The sequence below is a fragment of the Clarias gariepinus genome, chromosome 24 (genome assembly GCF_024256425.1).
Source record: "Clarias gariepinus isolate MV-2021 ecotype Netherlands chromosome 24, CGAR_prim_01v2, whole genome shotgun sequence".
Taxonomy (NCBI): Eukaryota; Metazoa; Chordata; class Actinopteri; order Siluriformes; family Clariidae; genus Clarias; species Clarias gariepinus.
Window position 1 is genome coordinate 15772389 of NC_071123.1, and position 20042 is coordinate 15792430.

Here is a 20042-nt window from a genome sequence, read left to right on the forward strand (position 1 = left end):
ATCAGCGCAGCTCGGCAGTTACGCTTGTCACATGATTGTAGGAGAACAATACTTTTAGAAACATCCTGTTCCTCCTCCTCTCTCTGCTGTGATTAAAATCCACTACGGCCAAGAAGCCCCTAAAGATACACTTCTCTGTCCGGGTCTGGTTTAAACCCCATTACTATTGATTTGGCCTTTAAATCTGGGCACTGTGTGTCACTGTGATCTTATTTAATCAGTGGGTCTGGAGTCGCCACTAACCAATCTGCATTGGAAGTTCGGGTGAATAAAAAAAAATCCAAGGTTTTGTTTGAATGAGCACTCTTTGAAAGTTCATTGATTTCTTACAAAGGAACCTGATGTCCAATACATAGAGAACAAGAGAACAGATTTCAACTAATGTGAAAACACACACACCTTCATTATGTATACCTTGCTAGTATTAGGTTGGACCCTCCTTTGAAAAGCCTTAATTTTTCATGGCAAAGATTTAACAGGGTGCTAGAAACATTCCTTTTTTGGATTTTAGACCATATTCACTTGATGGCATCACGTACTTCCTGCAGATTTGTCGGCTGTGGATCCATGATGCCAATCTCCCATTCCACCACATCCTAAAGGTGCTCCGTTAGACTAAGATCTGGTGACTTTGGAGGTTTCTTTAACATGCCAAGAATTACAGTGAATATCTATGTTCAGAAAGTGATGGACATGGTCGGCAACAATAGTCTGGCTACTATATTGTCTAATTTTGAGCCCATGTAAATTGGAGCCTCGGGTTCCTGCTCTTAGCTAACAGGAGTGGCACTTGGTGTGATCTGCTGCTGCTGTAGCCCATCTGCTTCAAGGTTTGACATGTTGTGCATTCAGAGATGCTCTTCTGCGTACCTTAGTTGTAAAAAGATGTTATTTGATTTACTGTTGCCTTTCTATCTACTTAAACTGGTCTGCCCATTCTCTTCTGACAACAACATGATAATTTCACCCAGAGAATTGTTGCTTGCTAAATATTTTCTTTTTTTCTAATCCGAAAACCATAGAGTGAAAATCCAGTAGATCAGCAATTCGGAAATACACAGACCAGCCCATCTGGCAGCAACAACCATGCCACGGTAAAAAATGCACTTAAATCACGTTTCTTCCCCATCCTAATGCTTGTTTTGAACTTCAGCAGATTGTCTTGACCAAGTCTACATAAGCAAATACAGACACACACACAAAGGTATGTCCTAGATGTGCGAAGGTTTTACTTTAGAATATATAAATTAAAAAAAAGTTAAAGAAATGCTCATTAACACAAAGTGTTAAAGGTTTACTCTCTGTAAGACTTTCGTTTTGGCTGTTCTAAAGGGGGAAAAAAATCAGCTTCCATACCAATCATTAACTGCTGCAAAGCAGAAGGAGCTGAACAGGTAAAAGCGAACATGCAAACCCAGTACACTCGTCATACTTTAAACTCAGTCTCACCTTGAGAGATTCCTCGCCAAACAAGACGCTGTATTCCTTTCACACACAAACTGGAGACACAGAACAAGGCAGCAGGTGGGACGTGAAAAGACTTCGATCCCACAGCCTACTCTCCCTCCAGAGCGTTAAAAAAACTTTCACTCAGCACGGTCTTCCTCGGCCAATGGACATGCTATATGTTATCTTCAGCTCTGCAAATAAGTGAGAGTGGAAAAAGAAAAAAAAAAAAAAACAACAACCAGAGGTCATATTACACCAGTGCCCCCTCCTCCTGCTGCCTGCCATGTGTTCTCTCCCAGCTACTTAGCAGGTTTCCTAGGAGAGAAAGGAAACGTCATCAACTTCATGTCTACCAGCCCATGAACAGCGAGTTCTTAGTTTGTGTACCGAGATTGCTGTGACGTGATTAGCTGTCACGGTAAAAACTAGCCTGAACTGAATAAACTATATCTAAGCGCAAAGACAAATCTGTTGCTAGGAAATCGTGCTGTGATGTAAAGTATTACAATTATAACACAATTTCTCTCTAACTGACTGACGTGCTGCTCTGACTATAGTCCTGTCTGCTATCCAAATAACGGGTTTATATTAACGTCAAGAGAGAGACAAATGAGACTGTTATATCCTAGGTGCTATCAGGGACATGTCTCTTTCCTTGTTTTTGAAAAACAATCAATTTCAGCGAGTTAACATCGCTCAACACCCTCGGGTCACTTCACTTGCACTTTGCTGTCTGTTGTCTATTGTTGTCTCTTTTTTGTATAGAAACAGATAGTTTAGGTTAACTTACAAATGTAAATCTGTCATATCTGAGCCAGTCAGCTAATTAGATCTCTTAGCTTTTTCTTAAAGCTTAATTTAACAGAAGATTTTAGATTTTCTGAAGTAAAATACATCATCATTATGTCAGTTGTAGCTTTGTGTGGTTCAAACTGGATTTTGACTTAAAACACTGACTTTATAATGCTACGTTTTAATTTCATAGCGTAAGCAAGGGCATCACAGTGGTTTAGCACTGTCGCCTTGCACCTTCAGGGTCCGGGTTCAATTCCCGCTTCGTCTCCCCATGCTTGACGGGTTTCCGCCAGGTGCTCCGGTTTCCTTCCACACTCCAAAGACAAACGGATAAGACCAACTGGTGCTGAATACCGTGTGGTGTACTGTGTGAATGAGTCTGTATGTGCGTGCATGAGCCCTGCGATGGAATGTCACCCCATCCAGGGTGTTTTTTTTGGGACAGGCTTCGGGGCTCTGTGACCCTGTGTACAGTGTAAAGGGGTATAGACGATGAGTGAGTGTTAGCATGTTTTATTATGGATTTATATGTGTTGTGTCATTATACACTATATTTTAGCCACATTGACAACTGCAAAAGGTTGTTACGGTACAAATTTAACAAGTAAAAAGGAATTTTGTAAAATAGGCTGGACAGTTCTCTCAATAGTAAATTTAACATTTCATATTTTCATAATAATAAAGTCCAATTTTTTTTTCATGATAAAGTCCAAACTTATCATGCTATGAGGACCTTTATATATATATATATATATATATATATATATATATATATATTAATAATAATTATTATTATTACTATTATTCTTATTATATTCACGTTTATGAAGTAATACCTCTTATAACATCTTAAATAAAGCAGTTGTTAGGAGATTTATAGTATATGGTGTCAAGTCTTATTAAAAACTATGTTAAATGAAAAAGGGCTAAAGGTAAATAGACAAAAATGCGCAGTATAAATAAATAATTAAAATGTCTATAAATAAAAAAAAAAGAATAATCCTGCTGAGGTAAAAACTAAACAAACAAACAAACAAACACGTTTCACGAGTTGAGTGCACGCGACCGGTAATTCACGCGCAGCACTAATTTCACCAACAAAAAAAAACCCCTAAATGTAATTGTATAAAAAAAATAGTAAAAAGTTCACCTGCTAGTATCGTGACCCCGACAACTTATCGTAACAGATCCTTAAAACAGAAACGTCTTTTATTCACCACTACTTGTCACACGCCGCTAATTGTCCCATTCCAACTAATTAAACTGGAGCGCGCGTGTCGTTCACGAACGAGCCGATTCTTTGAGTCGATTCTTTGGAGTGAACGTTAAGTTAAGAGCGAATTTTGGATAATTTGGTTAATTAAGAGCTGGAACTTCTCTTTAAAGGATTTCACACGTGGGTGGGTAATAAGAAAAAAATCGCCGGTCATAATATCGTAAACTTATTCCTGGCTAAAGAATAATAGCACTTAAGCCGAAAGAGTCGATTCTTATTGCTGAGCAGCGCTAAATGATCCGATTCGCAAAAAAAAAAAAAAAACAACAACTGTGTCCTTTGTGCGCGTGCGCAAACCTTGTGGCCAGAGCGCCTGACCGAAAATAAACCTGAAATAATAATATAAAACATACAGAGACAGCCCAAAAAACGCATAGCAATACGTTTAGTATTAAAATATTTATACTCATAAGTTTTCCTTTTCCTGAAGTTTGTATACAAGTTTTGGCTGACTCTGTAGCTATATATACAGTACATACACACATTCTGTATATGATTGTCCATAATGAAGTAAATATATTAAATATAAACCATATAATTTATTTGGATACACATGTGCTTGTCAATAATTTTGAATTTCATGAAAAGTTAATTTATTTCAGTAATTATGCTGTAGATTCACACAGACTGATTGAGACATATTTCAAGTGTTTATTTATTTTATTTGGCTTACAGTATGGCTTATATTATGTATATAAATATAAGATTTTTAGTAATTTTTAGTAATGTTAAAGTATGAACGAAATAATTTTTGGCGTGAATTACTGCATCAATGCATCGTGGCATGGAGGTGATCAGTCTGTGGCACTGCTGAGGTGTTCTGGAAGCCCAGGTTGCTCTGATAGCGGCCTTCAGCTCTTCTGCGCTGTCGGATCTGGTGTATCTTCCTCTTCTATTCTCTATGAGGTTTAGGTCGGGCGAGTTTGCTGGCCAACCTAAACCTCATAGAGAATAGTAGAGGAAGATATACCAGATCCGACAGCGCAGAAGAGCTGAAGGGATACGATGGTCCTTAAACGAGGTATTAGTACCTTTGACAGTGTGAGCAGGTGCCTAGTCTTGCTGGAAAAATTACATCAGCATCTCCATAAGGCTTGTCAGCACAGGGAAGCATGAAGTGCTCTAAAACTTCCTGGTGGACAGCTGCACTGACCTCGGAGCTGATAAAACATAGGGGACCAGCACCAGCAGATGACATGGCTCTCCAAACCACTACTGACTGTAATGCAAATGAATGAAATGCAAAATATACCTTCTACTGAAAAGAGGACTTGGGCCCACTGAGCAACAGTCCATTCCTTTTTGTGGTATTGCTGCATTAATTCATGCAAAGGGAGCCCCGACCAAGTATTGAGTGCTGTACACGTTCACACTTTCCAGTAGTCCAACATTTCTGTGTTAGAAATTTTTAGAAAGTTAGAAAGTGAAATTCTAATTTTCTGAGATGAACTTTTCAATTATATGAAATGAATGTATGAAAACAAATATTAAAATGCATATATTTACAATATATACAAGTTACTCAATTAATTGATTTATTTTTTATGGTAGGTTCTCTATCTTGGACCTTGTAATTGACTAAAGTAATGATAAACTACAATACATAGTAAAAAAAAAACATTTTGGAGCATGGCTTGCCGGTGGAATTCGTGAAAGCAGCCACATGAGAGTTAGTGAGATCAGGCCATAATGTTAAATCAGGTGATGTTCAAATTCATTCCAAAGGTATATTGAGCAGGTTATGGCTCTGTGCAGGATACTCTGGATATTTCACTTCAACCTTTCCCTATTTTATATTCATGGATCACGCTTTGTGCATAGGTTTAGCTGCAGTAAAGGAAGTTGTGTATCAAGCTGTGGAACATCAAACATGTTGGTTTAATTTTATCATGTAAAGTAAGTGTAATAGTAAAAAATATAAGGTGTATTAGAAACATTTGTTATAAACATCTGGCATATTAGATTAGATAAACCTACCACTGGTGTGGTTTTAGTCATATTGTTATAACTGTAGCCCATCTGTTCCAAGGCAATTTGTAAGTCTAGACATGTTATTGTTTGCAGTGATGCTAAGGGTGTCTCAGGTGCACAAGGAGTCCCCAAACACCTCAACCTCACCGCAAATAATCCCACAAAATAAATTACTAAAGAATGTTGTGGCTACATTTTCATTTCCACTAAAAGCTCAAGAGCTCTTCTCTTCTTCTTTAACTAGACAGACATGAGCAGCCAGTGATTTCATCACTGATCAAAAATCTAATTAGTTCCACCCCAATGGCCATGTAGTGCACTCTCCAACACACCACTCCTGCCACACAAAGTCAGTCCTCGGATTCGAGGCAAACGAAGACCCCTTGTTGTTCCTCAAATGGACAAATCTTTGTGAGTGGTTTTAATCTTAAATAACAGAAGAGGCCACTAGTTCCATAACAGGAATAGCGAAAATCAGAATCTGACAAGGCCTGTGCTTTTCTCAAATATTATGAAAACATAACAGAACCACAATTAAGACATGTGGTAAGCACTCGATTCTCTGGTTGATTTTTATTTAGCGAAGCATGGGCCTAGAGTCATTTACAAACAGCACAGAAACAATGGCATTGTCTTCTAAGGGACTGTTCAGCAGGTAGGACATTTACAATCATGCATTAAGACACGTGAAAGGATCGCCATGGCAGATAGATAGAACTGAAATTAAGAGAACTGTGTCATGAACACATTTTGTTAAAAAGAGACAGAGGGGACAGATCAATATGATCCAAAAAAAAAAAAACATAAAAATACTACATTTCCATTACTTTAAGAATATATCCAACAAAATCTTTATAATTTGATCCAGTTTGTTTCCTGCAGGTCTCCCAAAACAACATTAGCATTAAAATGATTCAAATAATAATAATAATTAAAAAAAAAACATTTTCACATTTTCTTTATAAGTAATGGATTTACATAAGCAACACAAAGTGATACACCTTGAATATGAAGTATTGCTTTTCAGAAACACATCTGTAGTCTAGCTTAATCAATCAGAACTAAACTGCTTAACTGGTGTTTCAGGGAATGGAAAAAAAAACACACCTGCTACTTATTTATGAAGACAATTTACCAAAATGTTGCAAAGTTAAATTGTGTTTTAAATGGACGTGCTATTTACATGAATGATTAGTGCAAAGGCACGTTAGTGGTTTCGACAGCACATGTTGGCGAATGGCTAGAATGATACGAAACAAACATGGGTGTTTTTCCTGGATGAGCAAATATATGAAGGGGGTTCAAGTCAAACCAGGACTTAAAAGAAAGTGGCATTTAGCTGCAGTAAAACATCTAAATGGTGCAAATACTGTAAAGAAGACAATACGTCCGTGAATGACGATCCCGGACGAGGCGACTCTCAGCTCACAGTTGTTCCCATGAACATTCAGTGAGTGGAATCCCTGAACCTTGGAGGGGGGAAGAAAAATTGATGGATAACTTGTAACTGATTGATAACAGTTCCAAAGAACTGGAACTTTGGAACTGCTGCACACAATCACCTTAAAACACCACTGGCACATTATAGGAACTTGAGTGAGAGTTATTGCACATTCCCTGTACAGTCCTGACCTCACTCCACACCATTTCCCCATGTTTTGGTTATTAAAGGAGTTCCTGGGAGGCCAGCGTTTAAGATGTGAAGCAGGTAGTCCAATTATGGCTCAATCAAATCTTTTTACCTGGATGGATTCCAAGCACTATTGTGCATTAGTGTGGCAGGGGTTTATTTAGTAGATTTTTTTAAATTATTTTTTGTTTGTTACGAGTTTTTACTCTCATAATTGTGTTCTGTTATTCTTAAAAGTCCTGGTTTGACTTGAACACTCCTAGTCCACAGTAATGTCGAGATCAGAAACTCTTCTGTGTAAACTTAAAACGATTCCTTACATGATACATTACAAAGTATGCATATCATGATTAAGAAGATAAATTTGGGCTTTTTAAAATCGTTTTCCAATCTAGCAAATATTATGGAAAAAAATGTATACAATATGAACGCCTACGATTAAAATTAAACACATCTGTAGGTTCTTTCCCGGTTCAGATTTTTCCCTTACTTATTTCCTCAGCACAATAAGTGCTGATATGTTCACAATTTGTTGTTGTGTTATCAGCTTTGCCACCCTTGTTGTTGGGTTTTCGCTGACAATGGCGCTCTGTAAAGACAATGAAAATTAACACAGGATTGAGGAAAAAGAAAAGCACATTAAGGCAATCTACTGTGAGAGAAGGTGATGAGAAAATCAGAGTTAAAAGCTGCAGAAATCACCATACATGTTATATGTCCTGTATCTAAAAAGATGATTAAATTATTGCACTGTCGAATGTGAACGCAAAGTGGACTGTGAGTTGAAGAATTATCTTATTTTATATGTTTAATTAGACAACATTAAGGACGAAGAGGACACGTAATGCAAAACTGACAACAGGAATGAATGAAAAATGTTTTGTTTCTGAATAAAATAAAACAAATTTGAGGTAAGAGATAGCGTGTGATCAAATGAAGTAATTTTCTTTTACATCACATTTTAACTAAGAATGTAGATTTTCTCGAGCGCTGTACATTCAGTCATTCCTTCTACCTGTACGTGAAAAATCTACGGGGACATGATGAATCAGTCACAATCGAAAAGATCCATGAACAGCGGCTGTTTCCATTTTAGTGAGCATCGTTCGGTCAAATCCCCCCCCCCAAAAAAAAAGATGAGCCGTCTGTCTCTCTGGTCTTGCAGTCTTTCTCCGTTATTAAGTAACTCTTGCACCTACTGGCATCTGGATATATCATTTATACACACTTTAAACGTGTTTTAAAAAAAAACTAATAAATAAATCACATAGCAATTTGATGGCTTTTCAGGCCATTCTCTAGACACTAATTTATCAGACATTTCAGCTTAAAAAAAAAAATCATCAAAATAAGCAAGCATATAAGTATTGTGTGTGAGCAACAAAAAAGGTGCTGAAAAGAAGAAAAAACAAACAAACATGAGGTTTGAACGATAAGTGCTGTCGCTCTATTTCTCACATTTGTGGCACATGGGGGGGGGGAGGGTATAGGCAAAGTGCTTCTGTACTTAAAAATAAGGGTCCTACAAGCATTTACACAGTAGACACAGGCACTTGAAAGTCTTTGGTTGGAGTGACCCAACATTGCAGATATTCGCATCACAGTTTGTTGTCACCTTCCTTTTGGGTTCAAAGGGTGACAAGTTTTGTTTTGTTGTTTGTTGTTTTTTTGTTCCATATTCTCAAGTCTGATGCTGAACAGGTTCAGTCCCTATATTCACCTCTGATCATTCTTATCCTTCTGACAAGGCCACCTGAAAAGCAGAGGGTAAGAAAGTGAAATTCTGTAATATTCATAATATTTAAAATCACACACCACAAGAGTGTGCAGTTATAGAAAAATAATCAACAACCAGGTGGGAAAGCAGCCCATTGTGAAGCAGTGTTACTGTGAACCATGCAAAAATAGATTTTTTTCTCTCCCTAATAGCAGTACATCGTGATCATCCATCATGAAGTCTTTCCTGTGATGGAAAGCAAAAGAGACCTGCTTTACCCCTAAAAACTACAGATTATACACAATTTTAATCAGTTTATTACAAGCCTTAGATCATGTAGAGCACACAATTCGCTCTAAGCTATGTCTGTGGGAAAATAAAAACCCAAAACACACAAATTGCTAAATGTGCATAAAAGCGAGTGACGCTAGAATAATTGACAGATGACCGGTGCGAAGCTCAGACAAGCCCATCCTACCTTTTCTGGACAGAAATCCGGGTTGCTCTGTCTTACTTTGCCGGGTCTACCCTTAATGACTGCATAGCAGAACATTGTAATTACCATCACAAACAGGAAGTAACTGGTGTGCATTAGGTGAAGGTTGATGAGAGAGCGGTCATCCTAGAGAAGAAAAACAAAATACAAATACAAAAAAAAAGAAAAAGAAAGGAATTTCAGTGCTTGGTAATACTGTGAAAAGAAACTCAAGCCGGTTAAGTTAATCAGACAAATTGTCTAAAGTCTATTATAACCCCATGGCATTAGAGTAATTTGTTGAAATCCTATTACGTGGTTCTTCAGAGCGGTGCTTTCTCTGGAAAGTCTGTAAACAATAATTAAACCAGAACCGAGACCCATTTATGGAAAGTGGATAGAGAAAAAAAACGCTGACTCACTTCTGGTACAATGACCGTGAGTTTAGGGTTCAGGGTGTGATACACCTTTCCAATGGCACCTTTGTAACACCAGAAAGGATTGTAGTCCTGGGTGTATTTGGTGTCTGAGTCCCGTGCTGTGGTGAAGATCTTATACCAGGATGTTGCGTTGCTGTACGTCTCAGGAACACAGTGAGGTGGCTGCCTGGAGGACGAAATGATGGATGGTTGGATGGATAACTTGAACGGCATATTTATAGATTCTTATTTTGCATTCAAGTGTGGAGGCACAATAGTATCGGTTTATGAACACCTTGGTGTAGTGTATTGATTAAGAGATCACAAATTTCTCTTCTTACTCAACTTCTCTAAGCATTTCACTGAATGATTACTTCGATGTGAAAAACCAAGCACTCAGACAAGTGCGTATCCTATAAGGAGTACTCAATGAGAGCTTATCATTAACAAAATCCTTAAGTTTCATAACAACCACCTAGATGTACAAGTACAAGTAGGCCTGCACGATTCTCACTATGATGTGAGACAAGTTTTCTGCATGGGAACTTGGACCACGATTCTCAGTTTTATCAACTGACGACATTATTCGCACTTAACTAAAAAGAGAACATGCTGAGAACATGCAAACTCCATAGACACAGACCCAGGGCAGGACTCAAACCCTTAACCCTGGACGTGCAAGGTGACCGTGATTACCACTATGTCACCATACTTTAACTTTTAAACTACGTAAAAACAACAAATATTCCAAAATATTGTTTTGGACACTCGGCCAACTACGTTACTATTACATGCATTAGTTTATATCAGTATTATTTTTAAAGTGTAAGGTAAGCCGGAGTTTAAAATGAAGTGCATAGTTCACAGTATATTTATTGTTGTAATTTTAGTATCATTCTCTGTAGCTTTCCCTCTGTTCTTAGTGTCTCTGTGTAACAGCTAGAATTAACACGTCAGGTCTAACTAATACATTATTTTTTTTCCAATTAGAACTGTACATGCAGTTACAGTCTCTGATCAGACAGTTTTAAATATTTTTGCGTTTTTGCGTTTACGCGTGAGACATTGAAAAAAATAATGATATAAACTAAGACATGCGATGATGTGAAAGTATAAACGGTTTGACGCCGCAGACAGTTTAAGCAAAAATAAAATTTTAACCCAAAACACAGTTTTGGCACAAAAATAATGGCACACCGCTCCAACTCCGCAAAGTTAACTGTCTGTTCAGGTCCGCCTCCGTGTTACCTGTCACATGAGAGACAGCAGAACACCGTAAACGAGGAAAAGAGATGAGAGGAGTGATAAAGAGTTTTATGACTAAATCATTTGCTGATTTATGGCCTGACTAGTGAATGAAGTGTTTTGTATGAAACTGGGCAGTTAATAAGTTTGACTGATACAGGATCTGGTTGTCGAGTAAATAAGTGAACATATGAATACAGTGTGATTCAGAAATGAAAACGCTTGTATGTATGAATCAAGATCATGATTTTTTTTTGGGTGATTAATCATGCATTAATCCCTATGTAGAAGGACAATGTGTGAAACCCAAAAAAGGGGCGCAAACAAACAAAAACATATATAAAAAAGATATTATATAATAATATAATAAGAAGTTTTGGATAGTTCTTGTTAATGTATGGTGATAATTAGTCATGTCTTAGGTAGTCAGCTTATTAGGCGTCCTAGTTAGCTAGTTAGTTTTGGTAATTTTTGTTGTATGTACTGTAGCACATTGGTCCTAGATAAACGTTGTTTTGTTTCACTGTGTACTGAACTGTATGTGGTTGGAATCATAATGAAAGACCACTTGACTTGAAAACTGTGAAGCATGGTGGTGGGAGTACAAACATGAGTTTATAACTGCAGTTACAGAACTTAGACCGATACTGGGAGGCTCCTTTCATAAACGCTTAAAAAAAGCTTCCTGACAGAAACTACACCGCATCACTGATTCCTATTTGTGTATGAAGTTATTTGTTAAATAACAATTTCTTTAATCTGCCATACGGGTCTCTATAAATTAGTTGTTACCACAAGAATGATAAAGATTGACCTAAATCTAGGAAGTAGTTATAGCATTAATTAATATTAAAATCAACACATCTTGAAGAATCAGCTCTGAGAACTGATCAGTACTGTGGTACAATATAAATATGCAAATGTTTTCCTTCACAGCTGTATGTTTATCCTTCTTTATCCCTACCATATTTAAAGGATCCACCTTACCATAACAAAGCCTATTATCTTCTTTTTGTTTAATTTAGACCTGGATGTTGACACGATGATGGTAAAGAGCTTTGGCTATTCAATGCACACCTGACTGACAAGACATCACTAAATCAACACTTTAAACTTGTGTCAATATTTGAAGGCAGTGATACCAAAAAAGAAAAAAAAAAAGCTTGGCGATGTCCGTCTACTTACAGCATGGCAGCATCAAACAGGAACTTACACTGTAACCGGGAAGACGTTACTGGCTGCGGTGATGGTCATGCAGGTGCTGAAGACCACCTGCTCGCAGCGTCCGTGTAGAACGCAGTCATCCGAGTTCCAGGACGCAGGCAGAGTGAAAGTAATGTTCATCTCTTCGTGAGCTTCCCTGCCTAAAAAACAGGGAACCACAAACACACAAAAACATGCTTATTAGAAGACATTAGAAGCAGGAGCTCCATATTGGCAGAATTTATCTTGGAGTGGTGTTGTAGCTGGTCTGCATTTGGATGAAGAACAAAAGATGTCATGATACTATGGTGCAATGCGTTTGTAACTGTAAGAAGGCTTTTGTGGTGTAAACAATGGCCGTGGGTGTAGTTGTTCATAAAAGTATTATCAAGGGTGTTGGGATATTTCCATTATCTACAATAACATGACCTGTAAAAGGTCAACACCCTTGGCATAGCAGCAGGTTCATTCTAATCTTCAAGATAACAACATGCTTAAAAAAAGTGTTAGAAACTCACCAGCCAGGCCAACCTGATGGCCCATCACAGTCGAGTACAGGTGGGTGATGTTGCGCGAGTAACCACCAAATGGTTTTAAAGGATCCAGGGTGAGCGTGATAGTCACGGAGATGTTAATAAGACCTGGATCCTCCAACAGCAACGGGGCTTGAGTGCTGGTCCGTGATTGGCTGCTCGTCACTGTGCTTTCTGGTGTCGTCGACTCATTCAGGCCGTGCTTAAGGGTCTCGTTTTCCGAGATGCAGAAGTCCAGCTCGTTAAAACGTAACAGAAATGTATTCCAGTCCTAAAGAGTGTCAGAATCACTGGTTATTTAATATATCAAAATATTCAACGACTACTGATATAAACATCGCTCCATTTCCCAACTGCTCTAAGGAAGGGTAGGCACACAGTCATATGCAGTGAAATGCTTAAACGACCACTCATGACCTTAAAAAGACTATTAATAGAAAATAAATACAAAATAAAATAAGAAATTAAACATATAAAAAGCAGCTATGGAGGATAAAACCAAATATAAATTATAAGAAAAACCTAGCTGTACAAATACAGCTAGGTTTCAAGCATTTCACTGCATATCGTACTGTGTATGACTGTGTATGTGACAAATAAAATTTGATACAGAAAAAAAAAAAAATTTTGTATATATATATATATATATATATAAACTTTAGTGTGGAGATGAAATAGGGTATAAATAGAAATGTCTGGGGAGTGTGCAAATATGAATGCATGTGTTTATGTGCAATGAGTAAAAGTTTGGTCCTAGAGAGCAGATTTCAGCTCCAACCCTAAAAAATAAACTTAAAAAAAAAAAAAAAAAACTCTGCAGGATTGCGGCTCTCTAGGACCGAACCTACCTACCCCAGCTCTAAGGTAAAAGGGACATAATTTGTGCACCAAGTGGTTGCAGAATGCGTCAGAATTCATCAACAGAAAACTAATCCCAGTCATAGCCTTGTGAAAGCGTTGTACACAACTCTAGCCATACTGTATACTGCTTAAGAGCTCAGAAAGTCCCTTCTATACTGCTAGCTTTAGTCTGTCCACAGTTTTTTTTTTCAGCTGAAATGATCAACTGCACTAGAGTCTGGTTGTATTTGATTTTAGGGGCCCAAGCACTGAAAATGCTGGAACCCTAGGCGTTAAACATGGACTAAATGATAATCTTCAGCTTCACTAACTACAATATGACATTACCTAGCTATTTATGATGTACCAGGAAAATAACGCATTAGGCAGATAAATCTGATAGAAAGATAACTTTAGTGGCCTGCGATGGATTGGCACCCTGTCCAGGGTGTACCCTGCCTTGTGCCCTAAGTCTTCTGGGATAGGCTCCAGGTCCCCGCGACCCTGAATATAGGATAAAGCGGTATAGAAAATAAGTGAATGAGTGGGATAAGTTAATGGATCCAAATTTTGGGGAATTTACCGGAAACATGCTATTAGGATTACAAACAATTGGATACTTTTGTTCAAATCCACATTTATGACACTTGCAAACTGGGACTCCAAAGTTTGCTTAAATTTTTTTTTTATATTATTATTTTTTTAAAACAATGACCTCCTACCTCAGTCATTTCAGGCGATTTAATTTCCTTGATCTTGAAAAAATATCCCACCGTTAGGAATGTTATAGCCACAGCGCTTACACTGACCATAAATATGACCAGTGGTGGACGGCTACTTATGTAGGTCTTTAGATTCTCCAGAGGGTTTAACAAGAACACCTGCACACAAAAGAAAACGGGCCAGTTGAAAACTAAACATTTAGACAACATGACACAACAACCTTTTAGTTAATCAATGCTTTACTTGATAGTATGTAAAAAAGAAAACATGCATGGTTGATGTCTTTGGAAAATTATTAGCCATTGTGTTGTGTGATGTGGCTCTATGCAAAGTGATCCACACTTCCTTCTTGTCACAAACACTCTACCAATTATTAACTGAAAAAAAAGATAAGGAAAAAAATAGAAAATATGCTGCTGGTTGCCGGACTAATGCAGTTTAGTTTGCATAGGGAAAAGACTCCTGACACGTTATTCCCAGGGCTTTCAAACATCAGTCATGCCAAAAATAACAGGTTTCCAGTGCTCATTTGCATGGCTTTGACTCTAGCCTTGCTGCACATGTAATTTAGTCATTGTTCATCAGTCATAAAATGCACGATGCACGTTATCACGCTTGTATTTACAGTTCTGATGTGGTGAAAAAAATCTGCTTACTACAATAATTACATGTTAAGTAGCATTTTTGAACTCATAATATTAAAAGGAAATACATTCTGAGCAAAACAATAAACAAAAAACTTACTGATCAAAATACGATCAAATAGATTACGGAATGAAAAAATATGAAAATCTGGTGGCTGTCTTGTTTTCAGTGTTCCTGTAATGGGCTCCAGATTCACAAACGACAGACATTATGGACGTTTTTACATTAGGACCCCGGGAGCGAGAACAGTTGACCCCAAAATCTGCTTCATTTTAATCAGTGATAACACATTCTCAAGATACAGCATACTTTTTTAAAATCTGAGTGCACATCTCATCCTCTGGTAAAATAGGAAGGCATGTTTATTAATTTTTTTTCCTGGAACAGCGATGATGTGTTGACCTATTTCCCCGAATAATAGCTTTCCAAATATTCCACACCCCCTAAGAAAACTAAACAAACCTGAAAACGGACGTAAACATGGACATCAAGGTAGAGTTAAGCAAGAGCTGTTTTTTTCACCCTTGTGCAGGATTTCTCACCAAGCCTGTTGACTTTAGGGAGGACCGTTTCCAAGATGACGGCATGCTTTGGGATTTTAGAGCATTGGCATTTGTGTTGGAGGTGCCGTCATTGTGAAGAAAACTTTCCAGGATTTAGGAATTTAAAGTTGGTTTAAGGCTGCTCGATAAAGAATCTTGATACATAACTCGCTCAAACTAAATTTACTTTAAAACGGTTGCAGGAGAAAAAAAAAAACAGCGTAGGTGATAGCGCAGAGCCAGAAACTCACAAACAAACTGTTAGTGTGCAGGCACTGTAACCGCAAGCCCCGCCCATAGCATTTCATTGGATGAACACATGACTAGTACAGGATGAGTTGTCAAAAAAATAAAAAGAAATGAAATCTATTGAATTAAAACCCTAATATATCTAATATTTTTTCAGAAATCCATTATATATTACATAATGTGTTAGCATCAATTACACTAAGGAACGATCATGGAAAGCTCGAAAACAGATTTTTATTTCAGGGCCAACTTTAGATGATACTTTAAATCTGTTTGACATAATTGTGATTTAATTTCTTGTAAACTCAGGTAGAATAATACAAACTGAGCAAAAAAACAAAACATTTATATAATAATGATAATAATCTGTTTGCAATTTGTTTGATGGTTTATTACGCTTTAATCCAAGAGATATTGAGCAATCAGTCTAGAAAGTGCTCAGAGCTCGGCCAGCTGCATCAACACACACACAGCATGACAGGCACCTACGCAGCTAATCACTTTGATCGCCAGTTGTGTTTTTAATATCTAACTTACATGTAAAACAACACGACGCGTTTAACATACCTCAGTTTTGTTCAAATAAACCTATTCACTGGCTTTACATTCAAACCTGGGCTGTTATGCAGGATTAGCCGCATGCTAACATCAAGACCTGTTTGTACTGACGCTACCTAGCTTTAAACGCATAAATACTGAGAAAATTCCTTCGAACAGGTTCAAACAGTTAAAGTTAAAGTGTAAAATAAGAAAAGCTGCAAATTTAACAAGGACTTAAGGTTTCCAGCTAGCCGTGTTTCCTCGGAAGCGCCCACTCACCATTTTGGGGTCGGTATTTATACAGCTGCAGGAGGGTCGCGCGCAGGCTAACAGGCTAACTTCAGATCCTCTTCAGATGCACAAGCGGGACAGGTACATGAGCAGCTCGCGCTCCTTCCCATTATTTAGCTTCCCCTTGAGATCTAGAAAGTTCGAAGCGAATTCCCTCTTGATTTATAACACAGTACATAAACATCTCAAATGCTCCAGACAGCTAGCCTAGCCCTCGAACTACGACAGAGCGTTCTTCCCTGAAAGGTTGCCAAGTCTGACAAAACCCACCCCAGAGGGCCTTAATTCAATTCAATTCAATTTTATTTGTATAGCGCTTTTAGCAATTTTCATTGCCGCAAAGCAGCTTTACATAGTCAAAAGAATTATTTAGGTTTGTATGAAATGTGAATTTGTATGAATCAAAATGGTCAGTTTGTCCCTGGTGAGCAAGCCGAGGGCGACAGTGGCAAGGAAAAACTCCCTGAGATGGTAAGAGGAAGAAACCTTGAGAGGAACCAGACTCAACAGGGAACCCATCCTCATTTGGGTGAAACAAAAAGCAGTAAATGATCTGCATTTATACAGTGTGTAGGGTGGGAGGCAGTTCAGCTATAATAGCTGATGTTAATTGATGTTAATATGGAGTCCAGGTAGTTATTGAAGACCCAGGTAGACTTGTAAGAAGTTCCAGTCATCGGGGACTATCGAACTGTCAAGTCCCCAGAGAAACAGTTGCCAACACCAGTCAAGGCCAGAACCATTTTCTAGGTAGAGAGAATCATTCCCAGACACCAGACGCATCCCAGAGAGACACACGGGGCATCCATGTGACGAGATCTTCAGCCAGAAGCGGGGCACCAGGATGGGTCAGACAGGTCCGGAGACCTTACAAACCTCTAACTAAAGTCAACACAGACAACCGCACACTCTACATTAAAATGAGCTTAGTCTGTTTAAATCCAGCACAGAAAATGGCAAACTAATAAAAACAGGTTTGTTTTTAGCAGAGTGCAGACTATTAACACAGACAACAGCAAATAACTCTTAAATAACAGAAAAGTGTCCCTACCTAAGGTTACCAAAAAACCAGCCTACTGGTAAATAAAAAAAAGTTAAATGTCTGTACTAAACCACCCCTACAAACCTCAACCTAAAGTAAATACAGACAGCAACAGCAATTTAATTTACACTCTCACTTATCGTCTGTACTGTGTAAAGGGCTTGCGGGGGCGCTAGAACCTATCCCAGGTGACTTAGGCCATGATGTGGGGTACACCCTGGCTGCAAATCTATCACAGAGTTCTCACACACACAAATACTGGCAATTTGGCAACCCCAGTTAGCCTAATCTACGTGTCTTTAGAGTGTGGGAGGAAACCGGAGTAGCCAAAGGAAACCCACCAAACATGGGAAGAACATGCAAACATCATGGACACAGACCTGGGAGGTACAAGGTGACAGTGCTAACCAGCTTCTGCCAAATGCCTAAATGTAAATGTAAAGGAGATTAATATCCCATAAACCCTACACCTAAAGTCAACGGATAAAAAGTGTCCCCATAACCCCAGACCTAAAGTCAACTCACGAACAGTCAACTAGTCAATAGTAGCTTGGTGTCTCTCTAGACCTAAAATAAGCACAGAAATATAGACCTAAACAGCTTTGTTTTCCTACAAACATAGACTATCAACACAGACAACAGTAAATTACTATTAAACAGCATCAGCTTAGCGTCCCCACAAATCCTGCCCCAAAGAAGACAGAAAATTGTCCCCACAAATCATAAAAAACGACTTTTGGTAACAATGAGGTTCTTAAAATATATCATTTTGGTATGAAACTGGTCCATCAACATTTCATTTGCTGTCTTTTTTTTTTAAATCATCAAATCATGGGTTTGTCACAGCTGACAATTTCTACAATAATAAATCAAACTTTAGTTGCTTTTAGGGCAACACAGTTCATGCACAGATTCATATATTTCCCCATCACTCACAATTAAATAAACAAAAAACAAGCTGCATTGCTGGTTTCTCCAGAGTTGTTGGCGTCATCCTTGGCACATACATTATAATCTTTGCCTCACTGTAACATTGTCCATTGTTTCTGAATGCTAAAGGCATCCAAAATATGCAATAATCTTTTTTGTACAGTTGATATTGTGTTGTGTCTGCTACTTATGATTTGTAAAGCCTTGATAACGGCTCCAATCTAAGGCGCTGTTGACTGGTGATTTTTGAGGCTGGTAACTTAAAATGAACTTCTCTTCAGAGGTAATTTTTTATCTTACTTTCCTGGGATGGTCTTCATGAATGTCAGTTTCATTACGTGCTTGATTGGTATTGCAAATGCACTGGACAAAATACCCTTCTTGCAAGAATTATTCCAGATCAGCTGACCTTCATGTCTTAAAATAAAAACTAATTGTGGCTGTTGTTGTTGGTACTTAATTACCTAATGCCATATGTGTTATTTCATAGTTTTGAAATCCTGTATTTTTCTAGAATGTAGAAAAAAATCCAAACTTAGGTTCAAATTTTGACTGGTACTGTGCATGTATACACACACACACACATATTTGTTTCAACATTCACAAACTGCAGGCTTACGTAAAAATGTTGTTTAAGATTTCTTTGTTTCAGAGTGTAATATTCCTCTTGCAATTTCAACACATTCATCTGCATTTTATTTCCTCCTGTTTTAGTTGATCCATCTTTATTTACTCATCATTAGAACGGTTGGGTATTTGGCAGTGAATCCTCCACTCGGACATTTGACCAAGGATGGGCTTGGCAAGCCTTCTGGAAAAGGGTTGGGCGTTAAATTATAATTTTGTAAGCCAAGTTTTGTCTCTATAAATGTTTATTGGTAGAATTAGGAACTTACACCACTGTTCCTCTAGCTCCATGACGAGTGTGGCATCATGGCTCGGTACACCCAAGAATGAAACAATTTTGGCCCCAAATACTGATGTGCAGACTTTTTTTCTGATTAAAAAATAGAATGTCTTGAAGTTATTTGAATTTTAATTCTCATTTTTGAGATTTCATTTCAGCACTTTAACATCACATTGTACCAACGTCTATCTCCCACTCCTTCTCCACGCTCCCCATTTTCTTAAATAGTGATGTCTCACGCTTTCCTATGAGCAGTTCAGTGAAGCTAAAAATGGGAAACTTCATGAATAACTTTCATGTTCTTCTTTGATGTAATATTTTCAGTCCTAAACTAACTTTCGGCATGATTCCTAGGAGTGATTCAGAGATGCTTAGTAAATATGGGTCCAGACCAAATGTCTTATAAAACCAGCATTAAAACTAACACATTTGCTACAGCCCAACAGTCAACAAAAAATCAGTCCAAGAGCCACAATGATCTATTCAACCAGCTAGTATCCAGTCCAAAGCAAAAAAGAAAATCCTGCCAAAAACCACCCCAATGCCCCAAAATGGGTATCCTGTCTATCCACCCAAAATTATTTACCTCAGTGATAGTTTTAACTTTATCTGGGTTGCAC

The 20042-nt window shown here is 37.9% G+C and overlaps 1 protein-coding gene across 1 annotated transcript; it reads right to left on the minus strand.

The window, feature by feature from the left end:
* Positions 1 to 6038: 6038 nt before the first annotated feature.
* On the minus strand, positions 6039 to 16783 carry tmem248 (transmembrane protein 248). The gene is made up of 7 exons (XM_053485518.1): positions 16532 to 16783; positions 14276 to 14434; positions 12699 to 12984; positions 12191 to 12341; positions 9736 to 9919; positions 9317 to 9460; positions 6039 to 8874 (listed from the first exon to the last, which is right to left on the minus strand). Exons 1-7 carry the CDS (start codon positions 16532 to 16534, stop codon positions 8854 to 8856), a joined length of 948 nt encoding a protein of 315 aa, XP_053341493.1. The 5' UTR covers positions 16535 to 16783; the 3' UTR covers positions 6039 to 8853.
* Between the last annotated feature and the right edge of the window lie 3259 nt (positions 16784 to 20042).

Excerpts from the sequence above, each read along its gene's own strand:
- tmem248 (XM_053485518.1), bottom strand. Across the intron at positions 12,342-12,698 it reads CCATCAGGTTGGCCTGGCTG|GCAGGGAAGCTCACGAAGAG; the intron begins GTGAGTTTCTAA and ends CCTGTTTTTTAG. Across the intron at positions 9,461-9,735 it reads TCACGGTCATTGTACCAGAA|GATGACCGCTCTCTCATCAA; the intron begins GTGAGTCAGCGT and ends TTTCTTCTCTAG.